General features: G+C 32.4%; 3 protein-coding genes across 25 annotated transcripts in view; 1 reads left to right on the top strand and 2 right to left on the bottom strand.

Annotated features, from left to right (window-relative positions):
• The window catches only part of LOC111004258 (DENN domain-containing protein Crag), a 28,558-nt gene extending 20,028 nt beyond the window's left edge, over positions 1-8,530 (top strand). For 2 of the 5 annotated variants that reach the window (XM_045628186.1, XM_045628185.1), the window contains exons 25-35: positions 612-797; positions 1,613-1,693; positions 2,400-2,474; positions 3,148-3,380; positions 4,078-4,202; positions 4,541-4,717; positions 5,064-5,154; positions 5,830-6,015; positions 6,231-6,381; positions 6,575-6,691; positions 7,036-8,530. In XM_045628186.1, the coding sequence (XP_045484142.1) occupies positions 612-797; positions 1,613-1,693; positions 2,400-2,474; positions 3,148-3,380; positions 4,078-4,202; positions 4,541-4,717; positions 5,064-5,154; positions 5,830-6,015; positions 6,231-6,381; positions 6,575-6,691; positions 7,036-7,228 (1,615 nt within the window). In that variant the 3' untranslated portion in view covers positions 7,229-8,530. The remainder of the gene's footprint in view (positions 1-611; positions 798-1,612; positions 1,694-2,399; positions 2,475-3,147; positions 3,381-4,077; positions 4,203-4,540; positions 4,718-5,063; positions 5,155-5,829; positions 6,016-6,230; positions 6,382-6,574; positions 6,692-7,035) is intronic. The other 3 variants (XM_045628187.1, XM_045628189.1, XM_045628188.1) reach the window with 3 other exon arrangements.
• Positions 8,531-8,929: 399 nt separating this feature from the next.
• LOC111004259 lies at positions 8,930-10,404 on the bottom strand. The gene is made up of 3 exons (XM_022275201.2): positions 10,098-10,404; positions 9,802-10,020; positions 8,930-9,642 (listed from the first exon to the last, which is right to left on the bottom strand). The coding sequence occupies exons 1-3, from the start codon at positions 10,290-10,292 to the stop codon at positions 8,956-8,958; spliced, it is 1,101 nt and encodes a 366-aa protein (XP_022130893.2). The 5' UTR covers positions 10,293-10,404; the 3' UTR covers positions 8,930-8,955.
• Positions 10,405-11,847: 1,443 nt separating this feature from the next.
• The window catches only part of LOC111004264 (casein kinase I), a 32,953-nt gene continuing 18,622 nt past the window's right edge, over positions 11,848-26,178 (bottom strand). For 14 of the 19 annotated variants that reach the window (XM_022275212.2, XM_022275214.2, XM_022275217.2 and 11 more), the window contains 8 exons: positions 23,721-23,840; positions 22,819-22,967; positions 21,763-21,933; positions 18,495-18,572; positions 18,168-18,233; positions 16,892-17,017; positions 15,625-15,749; positions 11,848-15,179 (listed from right to left, as the gene is read on the bottom strand). In XM_022275212.2, the coding sequence (XP_022130904.1) occupies positions 15,104-15,179; positions 15,625-15,749; positions 16,892-17,017; positions 18,168-18,233; positions 18,495-18,572; positions 21,763-21,933; positions 22,819-22,967; positions 23,721-23,840 (911 nt within the window). In that variant the 3' untranslated portion in view covers positions 11,848-15,103. Of the gene's footprint in view, positions 15,180-15,624; positions 15,750-16,240; positions 16,295-16,891; positions 17,018-18,167; positions 18,234-18,494; positions 18,573-21,762; positions 21,934-22,818; positions 22,968-23,720; positions 23,841-26,178 lie in introns of all 19 variants that reach the window. The other 5 variants (XM_045628478.1, XM_022275227.2, XM_022275228.2 and 2 more) reach the window with 5 other exon arrangements.

Raw genomic sequence — 26,178 nt, 5'->3', positions numbered from 1 at the left:
TATAAGAAATTCGACTGATGGTCCTTCAAGCTTTCAAACAAGTCCTATTACATAATAAAAATGTTTAATTAGCAATTTTATAAGATCACTCTGGTTTTAGGTTTAGATTTTAAAAAAACCGCAATTATTGGTAGGTATTGCGGCTTTTTGGTAGATGTTATGTTATGATGGTTAATGTCTTCTATAAAACTGTTTCAAGAGTTTTCTTTAGTTTTCGCAGTGTACTTGGCACAGAGATTTTATTGAATACCACATCTTGGATCTGTATGATAACTTCTATATACATTACATATACATTGTAGTAGTTATCATACAGATCCATAATGTTAGAAAATTTATTCCCAGCATAATGTAGGATTGAAAAGGTTTGACAAATCAGTACAAGTAGTTTTGGAGTATATTCTATGGAAATAAAGTTTTTATCTTATTAGTTATTATTTTGTTACTTTGACTTAATTTAAAAAAATATATATTATTAATCCATAACCTAAACTTAGTGCGAGCTATGACACCCCTGGCGTTAACCCTGCCGTTAACCTTACTATAATATTTTAACGTTTTATATTTTAGGAAAAAATAATGTATTCTTAAGTTTCCCTGAATATTTCCAGATTATCTCCACGAACGCCGGTATTATCAGATGACCCCTTGGGGGCGTTATCTCAAGACGAGCCACTAATGCCACCTCAGCCCCAAATAGAAGAGCCACCTCCGCCTAAACACGAGTTGAGCGTCAGCCCCAAGCTGTTCCATAGACGGAGCAACTCCTTCCAGGACGAACCGCAAGAGACTGCCGGGTATAAAATTTCCTTTGACTATTGTCTTTTAAAAAATTGCAACATTAGTTTGGCTATTTATCTGTCTTATTGGTGCTAAGCACATTGCAGACGAAGTCGTCTCAGGTTCAAATCCTCAGTGTTAATTAACTGCCATAAGAAAATCACACTGGATAGTTATATTAGAGTTTATTATTATAATGCAATGTATCCGGACTTTGTGGTGTGACAAAGGAATTTTCTTGGTATTGTATGTAACATTTAGAATGAAATATTTTCTTCTATTGAATAGTAATTTAGAAGATTTTTTAATCCAATCCTAACGCAACTGGGGTTAGGTCTTGAAGTGTGTTTTTTTTACCAAACCAACATCCCTCCCACCTTTGAAAATGTAGAATCCAACCGCTATATTTTCTAGAATGATAATAGATCAGAAATTTGGTAGTGTGATGACACCAGTAGTATGCGCATGTGTATGCATAATTCCGGCAAATAAGTTGGCCAGTCGTATTATCGATTTTTTACTCCCGACAATTTGGCCAAGTTACATGCCGGATTTATATCGTGGCCGGATCCTTGATTTGACGATCCTGGCACTTGGTATGGGAGTTACATTAGCGTAACAATTTTCATACAGATTTTCGCGTTAGTCATTTTATCTCCAACCCCAGAAAAGTTTAAATAGAATTAAATTTAATAGTATTTATATTGTTTTCAACATAACGATGGATGGATCGGGCCACGATATATGCCAATTGACAGTTCACCCCGCTAACTCCCCGCTAGATGTTGATAAATTATAGAATGCGATAACCTCGATAGTTTCCTTTCGCCAGGAAACTGCATAGGAGCGAGACGGCGCCCGCTACTGTGTCGAGCCTTGTCAGTCTTGGGAACTCGCTCAAGATTAGTTTTGGGTGAGTAATGAGTATAGTATTAAGATATGTTCAGTTTCCAAAAGAATTTCAATATTTGTCCATTGTCAAAATATATACTCTAATAGAAAATTTATGAAAATACCTATGTAATAGTGAATTTGTTTTTGTTTTTGACTATCTTTTTACATAAATCTTATGGCGTGTGTATAATTTGAAGACCTCCCAAACTGGACCGATTTTGATAAAAAAAATTGTATGTGTCTAATGGATTTGAGAATGGTATATATTTAGGATTCGATGTTTTTTAAATTTAATTTACAGGAAGCGTCTATTAGATCCGCTAGTGTTTATTGATTCATAAATATAATCTACAATTTGCATGAATAACAAAAATACAATATTATGTTTGTACCTACATGTACTGCCATAATAAAAAATATTGCTAGCAGTATTAACTTACAACACACTAAAAAAGTGTAATAAAAAGGCCGCTAAGTATCGCAATTTTAGAATTGGCCGGATTGAATTGAATTTAATTTTTTTAACAATTCTCTGTTAGATAAGTGACAAAAATAAATCTACCATGCTGAAGCTGAAAAATACGATACATATATAAATACAAAATTAAAGCATTATTAAAAATTTAACTACATGTTTTTTATGAGCCAGGTGTATATGAGACCGAAGTTTTAAAATGCACTTTTCATAATAGCCTACGCAAGTATTAGAATATTTGTTTCCTCAGGCGGTATTCGCCCAGTCGCCTCTCGTTGCGTAAAGACATGAAAATCGGAAAGGAAATTATTGAAAGTTACTTCAGGTAAGCCCATGGGCGTAAACCAAGGAATGTTTGGATAATTATAATTGGTGCTGGTTCGGTGACGGTTCTATTGATGGAATAATGCGTACTTTTGAGGTTCTTATTGCTAATAACGGTGTTGGGTCTAATGTTTTATCTGTTAATTAATGTTAGTTATTTAACATTGTGCTAACTGTGTATGTCTATATCTGAGAAAAATTACTAGCTATGAAATTGAACGAAGTCGCTTATGGGAAAATGTTTTTTGTTAGTCTTGGTGTTGCGGGGTTTTTTTAGATATTGATGTCTTTTTTAAAACGAAGGTACATTAATTTTTCTCTATTGTCAATAGTTTCTGCGCAATCGCGAATGCAGAAACTATTTAGGATTTTTTTTATTCATTTTTTCACACAAATTAGTTTATCGTAATTTGATAAAATATTCTATAGTATATATATAATAAGTTTTGGAAAAAAATACAATCAAATCCTTTTTCTTTATAATATTCGTGTAGATTATAGATTAGGAAGCGGATACAGAACACTTTTAGATGAAAGTGACTTTGGCAGTAATCAATTGTTTAAGATATTCGTTCACGATTTTTATTTAACTATGATGTAAATAACAAAACGGTAGTGGGGTACTAATGGGACTCTGTTAATAGATAGTTGAGTAAAACAATAATAATTTTCAGTCCAACAAGTATAGCTGGAAAGAAGTCGAACGAATTGCTACAAAGCGGTCTTAGTAGCCTCAAATCGGCTGCCACCAGTATGGCGAAGAAGTTTGACGAGATGAAGGAAGTTATATCCGCTAACTCTACGCCGGTTAAGGTTAAAGGCGCAATAGGAAATGCAACCAGTGCTTTGACCAGCTTCATTACGGAGGAAGACTCGACTGACGGTTCATCAGAAATTAATACCGAAGGTAATTAATCAATATATGATACAGGGCTGTTGCTCCGTACGGACTTTAGACGTATACGTTACGTTAAGTTACGTACGACTATATACGTTATTCGTACGTATAGAATCGCACGTCAATTGTTGAGATACGGGACGGATGCACTTTTTCAAACCCAGCTAAAACACTTTTAATTTTTTTTTGTTCCTTACAGATCTTGCAGTTTATTCGTTGATCATATGCATATGCATGCTCTTTCGTTTTTTTCTTTTTAAAAATCATTTACTATCCATTCAAACAGTACTGTTACTCCGTCGTAGTTTATCATCTAACCGTACAGTGAGAAGCTTTTAAATACTATGAGAAAAAGATACACAAGTGCTAACATATCTCAGAAACGTATGTCGTACCCAATATAATATTTGTAACAGTAGTAATGTAACCTAACATTAGCATTGTTATATATGTATATATATAAAGCTATATAACAATGCTAAATGCTAATAGAAATGCTATATATAAAGCTAAATGTTACCAATCATCGCAAAAAATGAGTTCTTTAGTTTTTTTCACACTCATAAATAATAATATTCGTTTGTTTTTTTTAATTTCGATTATATTGAAGTGCCACTTAAATTTAAGAACTATTAAATACGCCATGTATTGGAACATATCTAAAACAACCGTCACCCAACTTAACTAGGTTCAATTATTCTTAAAGATTGGTCAAGCGCCCCAGGCTTCAGACGGGCATCGAGTGATGCGGAACTAGCATGCAGTATGGAACGTGGGTCTCTGGCGACGCTTTTGTCACATCTTCCCGACAATTTATATCCGCAACAAAATGTATGTTTTAAAGGTCCCGAAGGACCAAAACCTTTTTATTAGTAACGTTCATAATAAATTATTTGTATGCTTTTTAAATTGTACATAAGAACATAGTATTTCTCAGTTAACAAAGAGGTAAACGAAGTTCAGCTTGAACATGGCACAAAATTTCACTGCAATTTTATACCTTTAAATTCAAGAAAGTGTCTTTGGCTATAAATTGTGATATAAATTGGTTAGTTTCATAAGCTGAGCATGAGCATGACCATTTATATTATAAATATATTAAAGAAATTATGAAGTAAACAAATGAATAGTTATTAAATAATAAATATAATAATACATAATCTTTTCAGGAGACCAACAAAGATGCGTCCGTCATAGTACAGATGACATCATGTTCGCAATGCCACCAATGCCTGGCCTGGCTCTACGACGAAGACATAATGGCTGGTTGGGCGGCCGATGACTCTAATCTTAACACGCGGTGTACTGCTTGCGGGAGGCATACTGTGCCATTGCTCTCCATACAGGTAAGAAAGAAAAAAGGATAAGGAAAAGAGAAAGAAAGAAGAAAGAACCTAAATGCATGGTATTACCTGGGATTACGAAAGACGCTGTACTTTGTTTCCACATTTGTGCATATTTCGATGTTTGTGTAAGTTTACCGCCGCTAATGGACACCAGCGAAGTTTGCTAGTGCGTTGCCAGCCTATAAGATATTGCATTAAGAGGCACCTAAGTCTGTTTGTAGATGTAGTGGCAGTTGGTACCATAAAGAATGGTGCGCGCCAAGATTTATCTTAAAAAGCGCTTTGTCGTTGTTCCATTAATTGGAAAATCATTGGATTTTTTAGAAAGAAATAAATTTAATTACAGATTATAAGAGCAGAGCAAACACAGTCAGAGACGTTGAGTGTGCCTTATTTGAATCCGTTGGTGCTGAGAAAAGAGTTTGAATCCATTCTAGGTAAGTTTTGTTTGTGTTAACCGGGATTTAGTGGATTAAACTTGCACAGTTAATGTTTTTTTTTTGGGTGGCTCCTGTAAAACATATCAATTTTACTAGTACGTAACTTACTAGACGTAGAATTTGAATTTTTTTAGAGCATTGTATATACACATCTGTGCGTGTGTTTGTTATTAAACTAATTAAGTGAGGGCCAGCGGTGAATTGTATTCGCTTCCTATAATATTAAGGAGAAAATTCACCGTCTTCATAAACTGTATTGCAATTAGCTAGAACATTGCCCAATTACGTAGATAATGTTTTTGCGTACGTACACATAAGACAATTGTGAATGTCTTGACGCATACGACCAGGGTCGATAATTTTGGGGAAAAAAATAGTTGGATTGGAAAAAAAGGAGAATATTATAAAAAAAAAAGGAAAAGTAATTTACCATCGGGAAGGGGAGGGGGATGAGTTTTTAAGGGTAAAAACGGTTTATCTTGATTTTGGCATTACTAAAAGTCAAATAGCCAAGTTGTAGATGATAAAAAGATCTAAAACATTATCTTTTTCAAAAAAAAAAGAATTCCACGAAATGGTAAAAACTAGGTACTATTATTTTTTTTCACTTTTTATTATTTTTAAAGACTTCTAACCGGGTCTATACGGCTTATAAAACTGTAAAATCAACAGGTAGAGAGGGAGATGCAAGTTTAGCGGAGCCAGAGTTTGTTGAGTCCCATCCAATTGTGTATTGGAACTTGGTGTGGTTTTTGGAAAGGGCCAATATTGAAAACCATTTACCAGACCTTGTCTGCCCAAATTACTCGTCGCGGTACACCAGCTCGGACGCCCTTTCTGATACGGATAAAGTTGGAGGTGAGTAAAGTTTATAAAATAAAATAGTGTTTATTCATTTTAAGTACATTTTCATTCCTAGGTGTAAGATTTGGAAACCCTTTTAAGTAAAAAAAAAATTCCCAGCTTTTTCATAAACAAACTTAATTCCTTAAAATAATTACATTATTTTTTAATTTCTCAACTGAGTTAGTGTGCGTAATCCATTTCAAGTGAAATCTGTGGTTTTCTCATAGGTTGTCGTGTCATTTGCGGTTGGGATACTCTACGCTGTGCGGACGGTGAGGCGGAGCCGTTGTATCGCGCGTGGAGGGGGCGTCACACGACGCGATCGAGACAAATACGGGCATTGCTTTTAACGGAACATGACACCCAGCATCGACAGTCGTACGTATTTAATTATAAATAATTAAAAATTTAACAATTGAAAAGTTTCATAATTTCCTAACTTTGAAATCTGTTTCTAAGAAATTGTTGACTCTGGTAATAGGAGACAAATCAGCGCTCTTTGGTCATAAAAAAAAGTGTAATTTAATAGTTTAGTACATAGATATGCATTTAAATATAACTTAAATTTCAGAGTAATTGTATCAATACTTGATGGCCTTCTCAGCAACGATTTATCGGATGCGATACGCAAATTGGCTTCTTGGAGGGAATCCACGTCGGGAAATAAACGCTATCATTCATATTATAGGTACGTAGAGTTGGGTGCTCATATATATATATATATATATTTGACCTTTGACAGTAAGACAAGAGGAGACTACACTAGCTTAGAAAAATTTAGTTTTTGACTTTCCATAGACTACTTTAAAAGCATATTGACTAAATGGATAACACAAGGTTAGCTGTAGATATTGAAATATCATTGTTTTATAACTTATCCCCAAATTTTGTATAGATAAAATAAACAATTTTTTTTAATTCAGATCTGAAAGTTTGTTTGCCAAATGTTTTCACAATTCATTATTTTCAAATGACTAAAACTATATGCTTATATTTTATAATTTTGGTACTATGCAAAATTCTATATTACAGGGACATAATTTTCCTCGCAATGACAGCCCTTGGGGAACAAAATATTGATTTTGTAGCACTACAACGCGAGTATACGCGAGCATTAGAACTACTAGGAAGTGAAGCAAGACCTCAGGACTTACCTCCATCAGTCACGGCCGCCTATTGTAGGCATTATTTCAAACGGCTTAGACTTAAAGTAGAAGAAATATGAATTCTGTTAGGACAATTTTAAAGGGGAATGTCCAGCCTTGACGCTATATATAAAAAATCTTCAAAGGCAAAAAATTGCAGTTTATTTGTTGCACATGGTTTAAAAATTTTGGTTTACAATTGATACCACTGTTGTAAAATATGCTCGAATAATATTTACATACATATATTTAAAAAATCAAGTCCATGCTTTTGCTATAATATAAAATGTATTATTAGATATATTTAATGTACAGCCCTATATATAATATTTTATTATTCAATCATTGGTCTATTAAATTTAATCTTTAATGTAATTTTGGACATTCTCCATTTTGGCTAAAATCCATATATACAAACTCTATCAAGTGAAGGAAATCAAATTTAAATAAAAACTTGCCTTCACTCCAATACACAAAGGTAATGCAAATATAACAATTACAATTAATACTCTTTTTGTTATGCCAGACTAACTATAGATATAGATAAAAATCTTGTGCTAACTTTAAATGTTAGAGAGAGAGAATAAAAACTATTATCTCAGATAATTTCAGGTAATCAATTCAATTTGCGTCACAAAATAACTTTAATTTTTGATGGCCTTTTAAAACTATTAATGTAAATAATTAGTAAATCAAGCAATTGCATAAACACCATCCTCAGATGTGGAAATCAACTTTTCGGTATTATTAAAAATTTAACGAAATTGTTTGTGATATTATGGTAGATATACAATATTTAAAATGTAAAGGTTAAAAAGGTATTGAATAAAAAGTTCCCATAGAGTGTGAAAGGGTTTTTTGAATTGGGATTAAATTTCTTAAGAATTTTTATTATTTCCTTTATCAACTTTTAAATATTTTTTTGGTTTTGAGCTATACTATATATATTTTACTTTGTTTAGTGATATTATATTTTCAATGAACTATTAAAATATGTGCCGTCCATTGTTGAGCCGGGACAAACTTATGGCCTAAATTGAAATTTATTGTTTATATTATGTAACTGTGACTTTTTCTAACTCAATGTACATAGTGTGAAACCATCATTTCTTTGATAAATTAATATAAATGAAAATTATATATGTAAACTTTTAACTTTTGTTGTCAATTTAGATTTGTAAATGCTAAAACTTCAGTTTGGAAAGTAATAAGCAATGTGAGTTGTAAAAGGCCTAAATAACGCAAAATGTAGTTGTGTATTTTCTTTTACAAACATAAATACACATTTAAAACCATATATTAAATGTATTTTTTGTTATATACACTTAAATTGTATTTTAGTGTAAAACCTTTTCAACAATTTTAGTGGTCGGCTAAAATTATGTTTTACATAATATGTTCCAGATAGATGTTTTGAACTTTGAACTAGATTGCTGTATACCTAATTCAATTTTTACCAATTTAAATGTTGTTAAAAGTATCAATTGATATAACATTTTGTATTTTAAATAAATTCTTATTTTACTCAGTTTATCCTAGAAGAGTTTATTTTATTTAGAAACAGATGTGATGTCTTAAAGCCATATTATGTTCATTATTCTGTACAAATATGTAACAAATGTATTTTTGTAATGATGTAATCACACATCTATAGAATAGTTATACCGCATAGTTATATAAAAGACATGCAATAATTTGATCTTAGCATTTAGTATTTGACTTGTTCTATTTTATCATAATGGACATGTAATAAAGGCATATAATTTTATATAAAAACAAGCTTCTAAATAATTGTTTTATTTCCTTATTATTTATTTTCAGTCATTCCTATAACTCTATACAAAAATCTTCCATCATGATCGTAGAAACAGTCATTAACCTTAAAAGTAGCATTTTTTTTGTAGGCTTTTTTAGGAATTCTTATCCTTTCAGGATAGTTGGAGCCAGATATAACTTCTAACTTCTTTGAATCCTCTTTAAAATCTGTCAACTCACTTGATTTAGTATCATCAATATTACTTAGTTCTATGTCCTGGCTTATATTAGGGTTTGTGTTGGAAACATCGGACACTGAGCTTATAATAAGTTGATCAGATAGATCAACATTTTTCCCTTTCTCCATTCTACTTTTAATTTTGGTACTTAATTCATCTAAAGTGAGTTTTTTATTATCTTTTTTTACCTTTTCTGTGTTATTATGGACATAAGTCTTGTTTTCTGTTTGATTTTCAATTTTACTGTAGTCTTGAGTGGCACATTTTTTAATAATTTTCTCAAACTCACCCATTTTCTCTTCTTGAGTTACATCAATTTGAATACTAGATTTTTTTAAGGGTGGTATGGTCCTTTCTGAGAATTTAAGAAATTGTTGCCTTAAGTTTTCAGGTATATCTAGAGTACCCTCCTTCAGTTCTCTCCAATTCCTCATTGCCGAAGCATCATGTCTAGAAATTCTTTGCTCACTAGCTGGTTTCCATGGAAATTTGAGTAGTTTCTAAAATAAATAATCCTTTTTAATAACTTAACATAGAAAACGACACTTCTATGAAATATAATAATAAAATACAAATGAAATAATGTGAAATTCATAGATTCTTGAGATGCTAGTAAGTCTAAATATAATATGGTAAAGTTACTAAATTACTGTATTAACCTTAACAACAGTTTCTGTAACTGGGAAGCTATCAGCTATTTTTTGCGGAGTCCATTCATCGGGCATAGTGGTAGCTAAATGTCGAATCTGTTCTTTTTCACTCCAGGTTAACAAGTTTGGCATGTTCTCTTTAAAATATCTTTCCTTTACAATTTGATGTCTTAATTTATATTTTCCAATCAAGGTCTCGTTAAAATGTTCATTGTATGCTTCACCCACCTAAATAATAAAAATAATAAATTATACAATTTGAATTAAAAAGTAACCTCAAAAAATTATTTGCTACTAAAACATACATCAAAAAAAGTACTGTCTGATTTCTCAATAAATTCTTCAGCATCGTCATCTGTAACCTTGATCCCATCTTTTCTAAATTCTTCTAATCGGTTATCTAAACCAGGATTTGGTCCTGGTAACCGCCTTTGCCTAATTTCTCGTACAAAAACTTTTGTACCTAAACGTAATAAGCGGCGAGGGTTTACGGCAAACATAATATAATAGCACTATTTAGTCGTAAACGAGAAAATAAACCAAATTGAAAATATTTGAAAACCCTGCAATTCAGTATAATAATAAATATACTATCATATGGCGTTTGCACAGATTTTATAATAATCCAATCCGTGTATCATATGACATATGTCAATCGTAAATTATCAATTATCAGTACCACAGAGTGCCCAAACACAAAGGACACAAACTCTTGGTATATAAAAATCTTCCAATATCCAAAAGGATATAATTTAGAAAAAGTTAGTCAAACAATATTCGCCTTACATTAGTTTTGTGTAGTTAACGTAATATGCAGCACGTATTCTATATTATATTAAAAGAGCTGTAGCGCTCTTAACTCACTGGGAACTCATCATTTTGGTGCGAAAAAGCAAACATGCATGATGCGATGCAATATGCTCCAAGTTAAGTAAAAGCCAGTTCAGCTTATTCTCCTATGGATTGGAGGAATGTACCGCGTATGGGGCGGTAAAGATTAAGACCGAATCTTAACCTTTAATACAATTTGAATGCGTCACCCCTGAGCCCGTTCGCTTTTGGTTCTACGGCTAAAATTGTGTACCTACCATAGCTACTTTCACAGCGTTATGTCGTACGGTATTCTACTGTGGGGTGCTGCTGCAAAGGTTCAATCCATATTTGTGTTGCAGAAGCGGGCTGTTCAGGGTATTTGTTGTGTTTCCTCGTGGTAGTCGGTACGGAATAGATTTAAGGAACTAAATATTATGACCGGTCAATATATTCTTGAAGCCTTGTTGTATGTACAAAAAAACTTAAACGATTTTAAAACAAATAGTGACTTTCACCAGTATAATACGCGTAATAGAACTAATTTGAGTGTGCGACCAACCAGGCTCCAGAAGATAAACCACGCCTTATATGGAAATTGTATTCGTTTTTACAACAAACCCCCAAGCGAAATTTGAGAACTATCACTAAATAAATTTAAAGCCCTTCTTAAAAGTAAATTAATTAGTAAAGCCTTTTATAAATGTGACGAATACTTAAATGATCCTCATCCTTGAGATTGATTCGCTCCAGTTCAAACAATTTGTATTAAAAACTTGGCGATTGAAAAGAGTGGCGGAAAGTTTCTTGCCAGTTCTTCTTACCCGCTCTACGCCCTTGACTTACGAACTGGTTGTAAATGTAAATTTACAATTAATTTAATTTGTTTTTCTTGACATTCATATGTATACATGTTTACCTATATGAATAAATATATTTTGATTTGATTTCTCTGCCTTAATTATCGCCACGCCCGCTGAACGTGGGTTTATATAGTAGTATTTGAACCTCAAGGAGCCTAACATATATACGGTTTGGTACAGTCGTCCGAAGATCCGATCTCCGTGGGTAATATTAGATATAATTGTTATTAGCCTTTGTTAAAATAAGGTTAAATTTGTCATAAAATTAAAATCTAGTATTGCCTTATATTATTCATAACCTTCGAAAGTTCATTGCAACAATAAGGTATTCCAATAGAGGCAAAGTGATTCAGTTAGTGAAGGTAGATAATTAAAACAAATCTCTTATAATAAGCTTTATTTAATTATGAGTTAACAAATATTTTCGTATTTTTGAAAACAGGTTGTGACCATAACTGAATATAAGTCAAATTGCATACGCAAATTTTACATTTTACGAAAAAATAAACACTGAGAATTGTTTCTATAATAATGAATATTTATTTTATACTTAACAATTAGAATTCAATTCAGTTTCGAAAGCATGTATTATAAATACATAAAGTTATATAACTATAGCTCAAAAATCCATCTCGTGCGTCCTCAAGCCGAAACTTACTTAGTAAGCGAATTCTTCCAAATTATCGATTAAATTAACTACACAGAACGCGTCGCACCGTTCTAAATGTGGTGCTGGTTTCAATAAATATGAGGAATAATAATTCCATCTTACAGCAGTTGTCGTTAATAAAAAAATCATCTTGTATATCAGTTTCAATTACAATGTCCGGTTTTATCGTTTTCTCAATCATTCGGCACCAGACGGCCAAACTATGTACATATCGTAAATATTGTAATTCAAACTAATTGACCCGAGACAAAGGCATGCAACAGCAATGCGAATTCGATGACGTTTACGTGTCTTCCGTGGTCAGTTTGGTATGACTTTGTCTCGAGAAGCGAACAAAACACTGATCGTTAGCAATTGTTGAGAAGGTCCGTATCACTAGAACCACTATCAGATCACAAACTTTGCGATTCGTCACTTTACACAACAATATACTTTAAAATTATTAACACACGTCGAATTTAAACTTGTGTTAAGAGATCACACGTTATACCCAATCTAATTTGATTATTCTATCTAGCAATAGAAAGTAACAATTAGGTACGACTATGGTATAATAAGATAATGATTCATTATATTGTAACCTATCACTTTTATGATTGTACAATGATTATGATCTATCAACGAGAGAATACTTTGTTACAATTCATAGAAAAACTTATACGCATCATTAAAATTTATCATACAGCGTACAACGTATTACCTATATTTTTCTAAAAATATGAAGACAGAGCGTCCTTCAAAAACATTTTTAACATTACTTAGCCGAAATTAAATTCCTACGGGAGTTAGGATTTGTGATGACTATACTCAAAAAAATACTTGGAATTAACGCCACAGCAGCAGTTAACCTCGCAACAAACAACGCACCGATACACTAAGATGTATCATATACATGTTAATAAGTCCTGCAAGAGTTCTAAAGCTTGCACGTACCAAGATTATACTAATCAATCAAAAAGGCCAAAACCTCTATTCGTTGCCGTTTCTGTCCAAGCAAAAATATACAAACGTTCCTAAGCTGTACAATTTATACACGCCGCACGCCGATTACGAGCACGTGTACGTATACGTGCACGTCGCCATAGCAACGCTATCGCATCGGCGATTTTCAGTCTAACGACTCATTAATCTAATACTTAACTGAAACGATGTAATTCAGTCACCTCATTGCAACGACGGTCAATTCTTAACGATATTAAAACATTTAGTATAATTTTTGGAACTTTCGACTCAGACCGAGGTTGCAATCGAATCGACAGAAAATTTTACTCTACTGTTAATGATATATCGTTTAAGGCCTAAAAACTGATATCAATTGACATGAACCGCGGGTCTCTACTAAGGCTCGTCCGAAATGAAACCCAACGTCACTTGTTATGCATCAAGTCATTCGTTACAGTCTGTAGATTTTATTTCGGAACATACGCTATGACATGTTTCAACCAGTCTTAAGGAGTTCAGGGTTCACCGATTGAAACAAATGTATTATTTTAAACTATTGTAATGAATTTATACATAAATTATTGCACGCTATATAAACATTCACCTTGAGTAATGGTCGTATCCATAATTAGACCAAATTAGTCGTACACAATCATACTTGAATATTCCGTTACATAATTATTGCATGAAATTGCCTGTTTACATTCTTAAACTAATTATATAGGCATAAATAAAGATAGGAAGTGGCAGCGCTATGAACGGAGCCGAGTGAACTCGCACGAATTGAACTTATATGATGACTAAATAAAATTACAACTACAATATGCATATTACGGCGCGTGTGCTTAACACAAAGTATCGCCATCTCGTTCTCACGTATTAATTAGCGTTAGTTCGAAAGAGACAGTGTTATTTTATGAAGACGTTTTTAATGATGCATTTAGGAATAAATGAAAATAAATTACAATGTGATAAACGTTTAATGTTTAACACACGCGCCGCCAAAATAGACACGAGTTTAACACACAAACTTATAGATCGACATCTTATATTATGGTAATTCATTACTTATGTAACAAAAAATAAACATTGCATTTGCGATAAGAAAATTTTGCGTCTAAACGGTGAAAAGCGACATCTATTGTCTACTATAATGCTATAGTTTTTGTTCGAGTTGGAATGGTCTTATTCGGACAAAGCGATCTCGTAAGTTTTCGATGAAATGAAAATAGCTACGGACGGGAACACAAACATTAAAAACCGCACCAGAACACACATTTTTGTGAATTTATGAAGGGTATCTGTGGTATGCTGACCGGATGTGACGTCATAATATAAAATCTATAGATCAATAAAATATTTATGTGACGATTTATGCACCCCGATCGGAAAAATAGTTCAGTAATTTGAAAGATTAAGAAAATAATGCAATAATATTGCTTTCTCATATAACTGATATAGCTGCCTTTTTTATACGTAATAACAACCATTGAACTAATATTAAATAATTTTCATAATAAATCGGAAAAAAACTTTTTTGTTAGAAATTTAAATTGATTTTTTGGGGTTTATTTTGCAACTTTTTTACATTAAGACGTCTGTCTTAATTATTTATACATATTCTATATACATGAAAAATGTAATATACGAATAAAATGGATTTTATATTACATTATTTGTAATAATTTGTATAATGAAGAGAAATATACAGCGGATTAAGTACGCGATCTCAGAACTGACTCAAACTAGTTTCACGAACTGTCAAAACCATCTATAGAATTTGAACAAATAATACGTTTTAGAATAATATGTACTTTATATTATTATTAATATACATTAAATCAGTTTTATTAACGTCCAAAGAAAATATTTAAATGGTGATATTTATCGTAATTTAATATTTTTCCTCAATTCCCGATCGCGTACTCGATCGAGGTATGTAATAACGCGTGTATGCAATGTGTTCGTAAATGACTGTGTAAAATGTCTGTAATGTATGTCTGTGCGGTCACGTGGGGCACACGCGTCACTTGTACGTGCGCGTCGCACACTTCTTCTTTTTACGCTTGAAGAAGCAACAGCATCTGGAATACACGGATTGTCTGTATGAAGATTTACGAGTCTGCCTTGGGCTAAGGTGGAACATGCTTCATACAAAGGATAATAGCAAGATGTATAGAAATAACTATAACTAAAAAGGTATTATATAGCAAAAAATACTGGCAAGTGTAAAATAAAAGTAAAAAAAACTAAAGACAAAGGGTATTAAAAAATAATAAAATTCTCACTGTAGAACTTGTATAATTGAAAAGGTTCATCATAACGTCATCAGGTCAACTTAATGACCATGTGACGGTCAGACGTAGAAGACTATTTTTGTTGTTATATGAATTAAACAGTATTGTTTAATGCAATATAAATAGGTATGTATATAGGCCAGACACCGTAAGGTAATAGAAAGAATAAAAATAAAATCTGGCAATCGTGTAACTTGGATTAAAAAAAAAGGAAAACTAAAAAAAAATAAAAACCGGAAGCAATGCATACAGTTGCAACACTGACTTGGTGTCATCGACAACATCCACTTCATGGTGCGGTTGTGTGATTGGGGTGTTGCTATGTCCGGCTGTGGGGTCATCCGCACCTAACTCGCCGTTCGTTGAACTAACAACCTGCAAATATATCTGATTAACATACCGTTGAATGCAACATTTTTGGAGGTCCTGGGTTGCAATCCGAATGTTTTCAAAACATAATATGTCTTTCTGGTTGAAATAATTACGTGAATTACAAAAATAATCAATCAATACAGTATTTATTTAGGTAGAAATTCAATAGTTTATTAAAATAATAATTAATAATAAAATTTCCAAAATGGCTGAGATTGGTGTTGAAATTTCGTTAACAATTTTCAAACTCTTTTAACAATTATATATTTATATATTTATTATGTGTTTTACATAAGAGTATGTATTGTAATATTTATCAAGTTGTGTAAAGAACATTTAGTATGTTTGAGTGTCAATTTTTAGTAGAAAACCACATAGACACAATCAGCATTTTTTTTTGTTAATGCAAAAAAATAGATTAACTTCCAAAATTGAAATTAATTGATTTTGGTTACGTTCATGCAGACAAACATACAATGATGAGCAAAACTGACCGTGGTGTCAGGTCCAGGAAATTTGACATACCGAAAATGTTTATTCTTCAAATGCTAAAAAAGTTAAATTTATATATAACTAACAAGGTTGACATTCAGAGACACTGCGAAATATCTGAATCTCCGTATATAAAGGGTCATAGACATACTATACTCTTCAAATATATGTTTAGTTTTTATCATACACACGATACTAATAATAGAATAGTGGCGTAAAATCCTTTACAAATTAAAGCATATAGTTTATGACTACGACCGTATATTGTTTAAAATCCGAATATCATAGAAAAAAATCGTGGATTATGCTCTACTGCTAAACGATTGATAACTATGGCTAACCTCGTATTAGTTTTATTATATTTTTTATCTGTAATTCAAAATGTGTATATGTGTAATAGAGTAAAGATATTTGACTTAAAAGATTTTCCATTTGGCCCAAGCTTTTTCTCTATCACTGAAACAACTTTTCTAAACCTTATATTTATATCATAAAGCCTTTCATATGTTTCAAAGGAAATCGCGAAAATAAAAGTTTCAGCTTTCGAGTATTTGGTACACATTTTTCATGATTTTATTGGATAATGAGTTTCTTAATCACAGCCAAAATTCCAAAGGTTTTATGTAGGAATGAATAATGGCGAAAGGCCTAACCTGTACGGATCCGTGTCTGTCGGCAGGTGTCAAGTGACCGGCAGTAAGGGGCGTGGCTTTTCCACTGTGGGGCCAATTTCCACCAGTGTTCGCGGTACCACCTGTACCAGAATCTTTTACAGCCCCCTGAAATTGTTAATTAACCATACGTAATTCCCGTTAATACTTTACATATTTTCAAATGAATAATTTCTATAGTGCTTTAATGTACGCCAGTTATATAGCCTATATATTTCCTATATATTACCTTTACTAATAACATGAATTATACTGTTGTAATGAAATATAGTTGACCAAATACAGATAAAAGAATTGAATCTAGTTTTAACGGTACAGATACGTCATCTCTTACCAAAGACAAAAATGAATGACAATTTACTTTTCACCTTTAAAATTTATAGCCTACATTGTAATTTTTAATTCCGATAGCATTCCTCTTTAATAAAAACTACAGACTGTTTTCTGAAAAAGAATGATATATGTATGATTATATCTACTCAAACAAAAACTTGGGAAATAATGTATGTAGTCTTGATGAATTTATCAAATGATAATGAATTGTTTTAGCACAATGTCAATAAAGGGTAAATCATGTCAATACTTTAGTTCACATTCAAAATCATGATGACTGCAATTCGAATGTACACTCGATACAATTTCGTGTATACCTCTAGATAAGTACCAAAATCTTTCAAAAATAAAACCTATTTCACGTCAGGCCATAATTTAATAAGTTGACCATAGATAAAATAGAACTTTGTCCTGCCTTATCTATGGCCGGGTACGGTCTTATTTGAGAATCTATAAATTCTTTATGCTTCAGGGCACCCCGGATCGCTGATAAATCACAAGAATAAACAAAGTCACTTTAGTGATTTCTTTTTACAAATACTTGCCACACGTTAAATTCTTATCTAGAGGTAAAATAATTCAAAAATGTACAAGCGAATCGCCATCCCTGTTCATTAAGGAGGCACTGATATCTGAAGTAAGAGAAAACCACACAAATCGGTTAGGGACTGACATTTAACTACAAGCTTTGGAAGATTATAGGTTAGGCCATTATAACGTAATTAATTCTGTTCTAGTACTTTTGCATCTATGTAGATAGCTATAGAAATACGGGAACAGAAAAAAATCATAGGGATTTCGAAAAATTCTAGAAGATTCTATTAAATATTACATCGATAATTGATATAGTCTAGCTAGACAGTTGTAATGGTCTTTCGGAATGATTTGTATGAGGATAGCTCTAGCGAAAACAACAATTTCAAACCTCTCCGGATATAAGGGCCGCCTCATCGTCCTCAAGCATACCAATCATATAATCACACAAATCATCCTGTACCGACAAAAAAATAAGTCACTACAAGTTAGATACCTTACCATATCACCCAATTACGAACACTAAATTATATAGAAGAGACCTACACAGCCTAATTCAGTTGTGAAAAAGAGAAAGAGAGTGAGATACACACAGATAAAGACAGCATTAGTTTATAATAAATCTAGAATGCACTACAATCGGTACCATTTTGGTTTGTTCAATAAATTCTATTGTAAAAAATTAAATCAGATTAAATAAATGATTAATTGGTCTCACCTTGTGAAAGGTTTGATGTCCACGATTCGGTGATACAACAATCTCGTGTCCGGTTTGAATCGACCCCACAGGAGTTGACTGAAACATTTATTATTATTTTTTAGAATATAGTCCATCTTTAATTTTAATATCAATGTATGAAGCGATCTTAAATATATGATTAATGTCATAATATTTCTCTAAAAAGCTGGAAACTGCTACGCATATTATCGAAGATCAGTCTCCAACGCCATTCCTCCATATTTTAAAATTAGACACTTTACAAATAAAATTAAACACTTTTTTTACACAACACTTTTAAGTATAAAACACAAGCGAGCAAAACGAAGCAAAGGTGGTTAGACGTCGGAGAACTAAATTAATAGTAAATCCGAAAAAGTACCAATCTAACCAAAATGACATGTCTGTGAATTATTATTAGTAGAGGTTACTAACCTTATCGGATTTATTTTTTACGATATTAGAGGGCGGGGCGTTGCGCAGGATTCTCATGACGTGCATATTCGAAGGCTGTGTAAGCGCATGCAAACATGCCATGAAAGCGGAACACAAACAAAACATACACTTGTTAGTTATAAGTCCTTTCACTGGGCAGATACAACCCCCTAACCGACTCATAACGGGGGAAACCAGATTAGGAGGTAGGAATTTTTTACTCAGGAAAAAAAACTATTTTCTTTTTTAATTTGGGAGTGTTTTATTCATCTTTTGAACTAGAGCAAAGATTTTTTAAGAGAGTGTAAACCATGGACAAAGTCATCAAGTCACAGTCAAGTTTGAAGACAATGTTGAGTGTTGATACCATATTTTTAATAAAAATATTATCCCGTCAGGTAATTCATTACATACACTGCTCACCGGTTAATCGGTTTTTCCAGAACCGTATAGCAATACGTCTTCTTGTACTGCCGAAATTCTCTGTCTCCATTGATCTTTAGTACATCGGTATCGAGGCACATAACCAAAAAGGGCCCCTGGGCGCCTATCTAACTACCGCGCGCTTCGACGTCGAGCCAACGGGCAGTAAGTGCTCAGAACATCGGGAATTACACGAATTTTTCTGTTAAATTTTCACCATATTCTGGTTTTACTAACAATTTATGTAAGAAGAACATCGATTTTGTCGACCTAAACTGGTTTCCCCCTATATGTTAACTGACATACGTATAAGAATTAATTAAGCATTGGAAAATAACTGCTATTGCCACAAAATTGTCAAAACAGCAGTTCCCTGATTAATTTACAGAATCATAGTAAATAGAGTTTATGTCAACGAAGACGAAAAGGCCGGAACTATCTACACATAAAACGACAAAATCATAGAAATTAAATTTATTTAAATGGCAATAAATACATTGACTACAACACTAGCGAGTTTAAAGTAGCGAATAAAAAATGACAGGAACGCGTGTAAAAACAAGCATCAAAAATTATTTATAAACACGTTCTATGTAACAATTAACAAACATTAAAAAAATAATAAAATGAATTAGTCGTAGTACAATGTGAAGGAATATAAGATTCTGACATGCAAAACGTTTGAACAAGATGATAGTTGGGGTAAGGGGTAAAGGAATTCTGCCCTTATACTATGACCGCACTAGGAACGTATCAGGAAGCGAGCATTACGTATCGTACACGAACGTATCAGGAAGCGAGCATTACGTATCGTACACGAACGTATCTACAAATCTACGTATGCGTAAAACATATTTTAAACTGGAATTCTGTTTCGTTTGCCTCACACGGTCCTAGTACGGTGGAGTTAAGTCGTAAGCGTACTTCAGTTATTTAGATTTTCGTATGACACGTATTTAAAATATTTTTACTACGAATTTCGGTTCAAATTTGTTTCCAGTGATAAATGATAATTATGAGCTCGTGTTACAGGTGCATAATTATTTACAAGTGCTAATGAAGGTTTAAAATGAACATAGACAAAATTTTAACAAAATAATAACCAAAGATTCTAGTTTAATTAGCTTTCGATATTTATAATTTTCTTACAGTAATTTTGTACTTGAACATTTAACTATAAATTTAAACTACAAAAATGATTAATTATATTTAATGATTACTTAGGACAGACTTTTAAATATTTTCTAGCTTCGCACCTCTTCTTGGTTTCTATGACTCATTTACCTGTGTGTTAAATATTACACTTAGCGAAGACGCCAAATATTGTATACTTACTATAAAGATTATTTAGTTGAATAAGGATTTGTTACGAAATTTAAGGGTTTATCTATGAGTGTATCACAAAAATAGCTATCAAAATTGCTAGTATTGATCTTGAGGTCATTCAACCTATCGAGTCATGACCTTGACTCGTATAATGAATTACCGTTATAATAATCTTATATTCAACCGTTTTAATGGTTTTATTATTACTTTTGGACCCATAAGTTTTTAAATGAAGCATGTTTAAAATCCATTTTTAAGAAAGATATTGAAGGCTCAATCTCAGAAATAAAATACCACAAATGTATATTCGCGATAACAAAAGCAAGCTTTTTTTCCATTAGAAAAAATCCATAAGGTCAAATCTACAAAACCATACAATGACCATCACAGTATACCAGATACAACATTAAACTGTAGATACAAAAATAATAATAAAGACAACCTTGCCTATATAGCTAAAATATTTAACGCATAACATATTTTAATTTAGCCACAAACTTTCCAAACGTTTTGAAATCAACTACTATTTAAATAAAATTGTAGATTCGACCTTTATAGTGCAGATATCATATGACCATAGACCAATACAAAAAAAACAACATAAACTAAAGAATAAAAAAAAACTAATGAGCGTATACGATAAACTTTGTCAGAGACTTGAGACAAATTCACTGTTCGACAGGCGTGACCCACTAACACAAAACGAAATTATATGAATGACCTGATGTCATTCCCATACAAATTTGTTTAACGTTAATGGGTCAAGCCTGCCAAACCTCAGGTCTAGTCATTAATATTAAATAAATATTTGAACAAATAGAAGTTTATCGTAACTCTCTCAGAGACCACACCACCACATTTATAACAGTTCAAGCAGTTTAAAAACCTGCCCATTTGATTGGTTAATGAAGTATTTTAAAGCTAGATACAATATTTTGTGTAATTCGATTTTGAAGAATTAAACAATATTTAATAATCAAAAATTGACATTAGATAAACAGTCTTATGTGATTGAAATTGCTTGTAAAAATGCTTTAATTTAAATATCAAACAAACAGGTTTAAATCCGAAACATTCACATTACCATAGTCTTTCCAGTCCAGTCGAACTCGCCGTCGTCCACGTAGCCTCGCCGCTCGAACAGTTCGCGGAACATGCGTCTGAGTTGGTCATAATCGGGGGTCTCGAAGAAATCCAGCCGTCGTACATAGCGGAGATAGGTCGCCATTTCTTCAGGGTGACCTTCGCATAACACCTGCAATGGTTTAGAGAAATATTAGCCTATTTTATCATAAAGAAAAAGTGCGGTACCAATAGTTTCCTTAATGACATTCGCATTTTTTTAGATAGGGGGGCAAAGGAGCCTGCGGGACACCCCAAAAGGGCAGTCATCGCAACCCATAGACACCTATTTTTAGTGGATGAGTTGCCGGCCTTTAAGGAAGTACGCTCGAATTTTGAATCAAATCAAATCAACAATCATTTATTCATATAGGTAACATAATGTACACTTATGAACGTCAAAATATACTTTAAATGACTATAATTTTACATTTACTACCAGTTCTTAAATAAAGGGCCTAGAACGGAAGAGAAGAACTGGCAATATACTCTCCGCCACTCGTATAGAATAGTTGGAGGTCGAATCTCTCATCGAACACCCCGCCGGTAGTCGATTCCACTGTTCGTTAGTTGGCAAAAGAAAATGTCTTGTAAAACGGACTGTGTAAGATTTCCAGCCATTAAGGTGGCTTAGCATACCTATTTTTATATGGCTGATTGTGCGATTTTTAATAAATACAAATTTATTTGCCAATAAAAGATTTATTTATTAAAACAACTACTCTGTTTTAAAAGGGAAATATCTGGCGGTTATACGTAGTAATATAATTCTTATATACCTACTACGCGTCATGTAATACATTCACAATATACCTACATATTTACATTAAAAAATTGTAAAAATAAAACTAAAAACGGATTGAGATAGGTTATTGGGTTTGGGCGTTAGGAACCTTCAAGAAAAGAGCGCACTTGCGAGCCTTCTGGCCATGTGAATGTCCATGGGCATTTATCACCAGTTGAGCTTCATGCCCGTTCACGCCCCGTTATATACAAAATAAAACCGTCAGAAACTTGCCTCGATAGGTGTCGCCCGTTTCGTATCGCCGATTTTTTGGTATCTTTCTTTGAGTGTATCAGCCTTTAAACCCTGCCAGGGTAAGGAACCACGTAAAAAATACATAAACATGTGCCCCAGAGCTTCCAGGTCGTCGCGTCTCGATTGTTCTGAAAAATAATACATTTCACTATTAGGTTACTAGATCGTCTAATTAAGGACAATAATTATGTATAAGCCAAACTTCTATGGTTACACCCATAAATAAATAATTGAGTTTAGAAGGTGCTTTAGTAGCAAGATTTTAACTAAGAAATAATCGAAATAGTTCACATAGAAGTAGATGCGATATAAGTAGATTCATGTCTTCGTGTTTTCATTTTAAAGTATCTTGAAATTAATGATAACATGTATAGACGAATATTTGTTGTTAATAAATAAAAATTCAATAGAATCTCTAGCATAATAACATAATAATTAACTGAATATCTACCGTATTCTGTTAATTATTTAAGTATTGTAATTTATATTAATTGAATAATGTAGTGTAATAATGTGATGAAGAAATTATTAATAATGTAATAATAATAGGGATGTACACACCCTCACATCACAAATCATATATATAAAAATTATATATTACATATTACATCTTTATACTTGATTTAAGATGTATAAAATTTATGTTAACTGTATGGTCTAAGATCCGTTTGCAGGATTAGTCCGTTAATCTGTTATTTATAATTAGGAGAATATATATCTACCAATAAATATACATTAAAACTTGTTTTTTATCAAATGAAAAGATGAACGCACTAATCATGCATTCGGATCTCTTACTAGTAGGATTACGGAAAAATCAAATAAGTTTCTATCCCTCTATTCAAGTTCTCTATCCCGAAACCGTTGAATACTATACTTACCTTTTCCTAAATGTGTATTTATTGACATGTATCTCGCTGTCCCCGTGAGTGACTTGTGCTCCCGGTACGGTATATGTTTGTTTGTCTCTAAGTCTATGTATTCTTTGGCCAAACCGAAATCTGAAAAATAAATTTTCAAATTTTTACCATATTTTTTAATAAGCTCAAAAATCTATGAAATATTAACATTGTTTTCTACAAAATTTGGAATTTTTGTTAGCAGTCAAACCGCCTATTTATCCTTTGTATTCATTTGTTTCCTAATTTGTTTGTTATGTGATGCAGAGACGGCAAATGGCCATCTACTTTGCACTAAATATTTTGAGGGGGAAAAAAGACTGCAAATTGTTTTACTGTTGCTGAAAAGTAATGCCCTGCTGTTTTTGGCGGGGTTCACAAACTGTCCTCCACCAGAATACCATTCTGCACATGATTTCGATACTTAAGCGTTTCAACAGTTCTGCATTAGTACTAGATATATTTGCGACGGGTTTGGAAAAAAATAGGGAGGATGTTTTTTTATTTTTTATATTGTAATTAAATTTGTGGTCTAAGTTACAGGTATTTATTCTGTAAATAAAGTGTAAAAAAAAAATATTAATATTCTAAAGGCGTTTTAATGTACTTTTCTGAAGATTAAGTCCAAACAACCTACATTTTGTTTAATATGTATTAAATAAATATTGAAAAGACAACATTTTATTTTACATGGAGGCTGATTAACTGATTTATTTTAAACTTATAAAGAAATTATAAAATTGTAATAAGTGGGAAATAGAATTTCATTTAATTCATGTCTACAGATAAAACAAATATAATAAATAATATTATGTACTATAATTTTATAAAACCAAGGTGAATCACGACAAGGTTATGTTAGGAATACTCGTTGGAAACCTAAATTATAAAGCATATTTAAGGAATGACAGATGAGAAAAAGTTGTCATAGTCAACACCACTTCTACTAACTACAGCAGAGAGCGTATCACAACTTCCTGCATGGGTTACACACACGTTACGCACAATTTTCTGTGGCATTGTAACCGCAGCCTACTGTCTTATATTACAATTTTATAGTACTATAAAATATATTTCTATGAATGAAACTATTTTGCATGTCGACTGATTAAGTGGGCATAGTTAAGTCATTGGGGATATTAAATTTTTGGATAAAAGTGTTACGCAATATTTTATATTAAAAAATTATATACTTTAACATATTGTCAATTACGTCCAGGGACAATGGTTTGCTTCGTCGACGTTTAGAACAACAAAAGCTTTCAGCCAATGTGTAACAGTAATAAAAAGGAAAGAAGCTTCTAGATCTATTAAATTATTGTACAGAAAAGTATATGTGATTCTTTACATATGTAGGCGAATAATTCTCAAACAACAACATACTATTAGAGCTAATACTAGACGTGGTTATATAAATGCGAATAGGTCTGAATCTCGATCATAGAAACCATACAAGTCCTTATATATTTTATGACGTTTTAAATCTATAGTTAGACTACTGCAAAGCCCATAACAAGATTACGAAGGTCACTTGCAATCGATATGCGAAAAGTGTTATGTAAAATCAAGGTGGCTTAGATTGTGTAATCAAATAACGCAAAAAAGTTATCTGTCACCTGTGTTAAATGTTCGTTGCATTCCAGAGTTGTCAAATATATTTGACGTTGACAATGGACTCTAGTGCAACTTGAAATAAACTACTTTATAGCTTACACGCACACGATGCGTATATTTTTTTAAATGGTACTATCAGTTTTGTGTTAACATTTGTATTGATTTAATGCCTGTAAACGCAATAAATTATATAAGACAATAAAACTGGTCCTTAGAATTCCATGATTTTCGAAGTGGAACGTAGATGCAAAAGTAGTAACAATCCAGCGACGCTACAACCCTAAATGAATCTTGACCGCGGATTGCATTCGTTGCGTTGTTTTTTTTATAGCCAAGTAGATAACAGCCTTCTGATATGACATATCATAGATTTTTGGGATTTTAAAGCATGGGAACATAGAAAGAAAAATCCTTACGACATCAGGATTTCGTTGGAGGTCATTGACAAGGTTTACGACATAGTAAGCTTTTCCTTGTGAAAGTTAGACAAAGTTCAGGGCAAATGAATAATAAATTGGACCCTGCCATTTACCTGGTAATCTAGAACCATGTTATTTCTACTAAACGAAGGAAACCTAGCATTTTATATTCGCTATATAGAATATTTATATGAGAATTTAAGCCGTAATCTTACAGAAATTGCATTGCACGCAAAGATTGTAACAATTTCCGAATTGTCATATAAAACCTATGTTATACCGTCGCTAAGTGTATAAGGAATTTATTATATACTATTTTTCCGCATGTGAGGTAAGAACATATACATTTCTTTATTAAATATTCTTTATAATGTACATACAATAAAATAAGTCACGTTGAGACAAAA

The sequence above is a fragment of the Pieris rapae genome, chromosome 5 (genome assembly GCF_905147795.1).
Source record: "Pieris rapae chromosome 5, ilPieRapa1.1, whole genome shotgun sequence".
NCBI classification, from domain to species: domain Eukaryota; kingdom Metazoa; phylum Arthropoda; class Insecta; order Lepidoptera; family Pieridae; genus Pieris; species Pieris rapae.
Note: the sequence above shows the minus strand (reverse complement) of the source record. Positions and strands in the feature narration are given on the sequence as shown.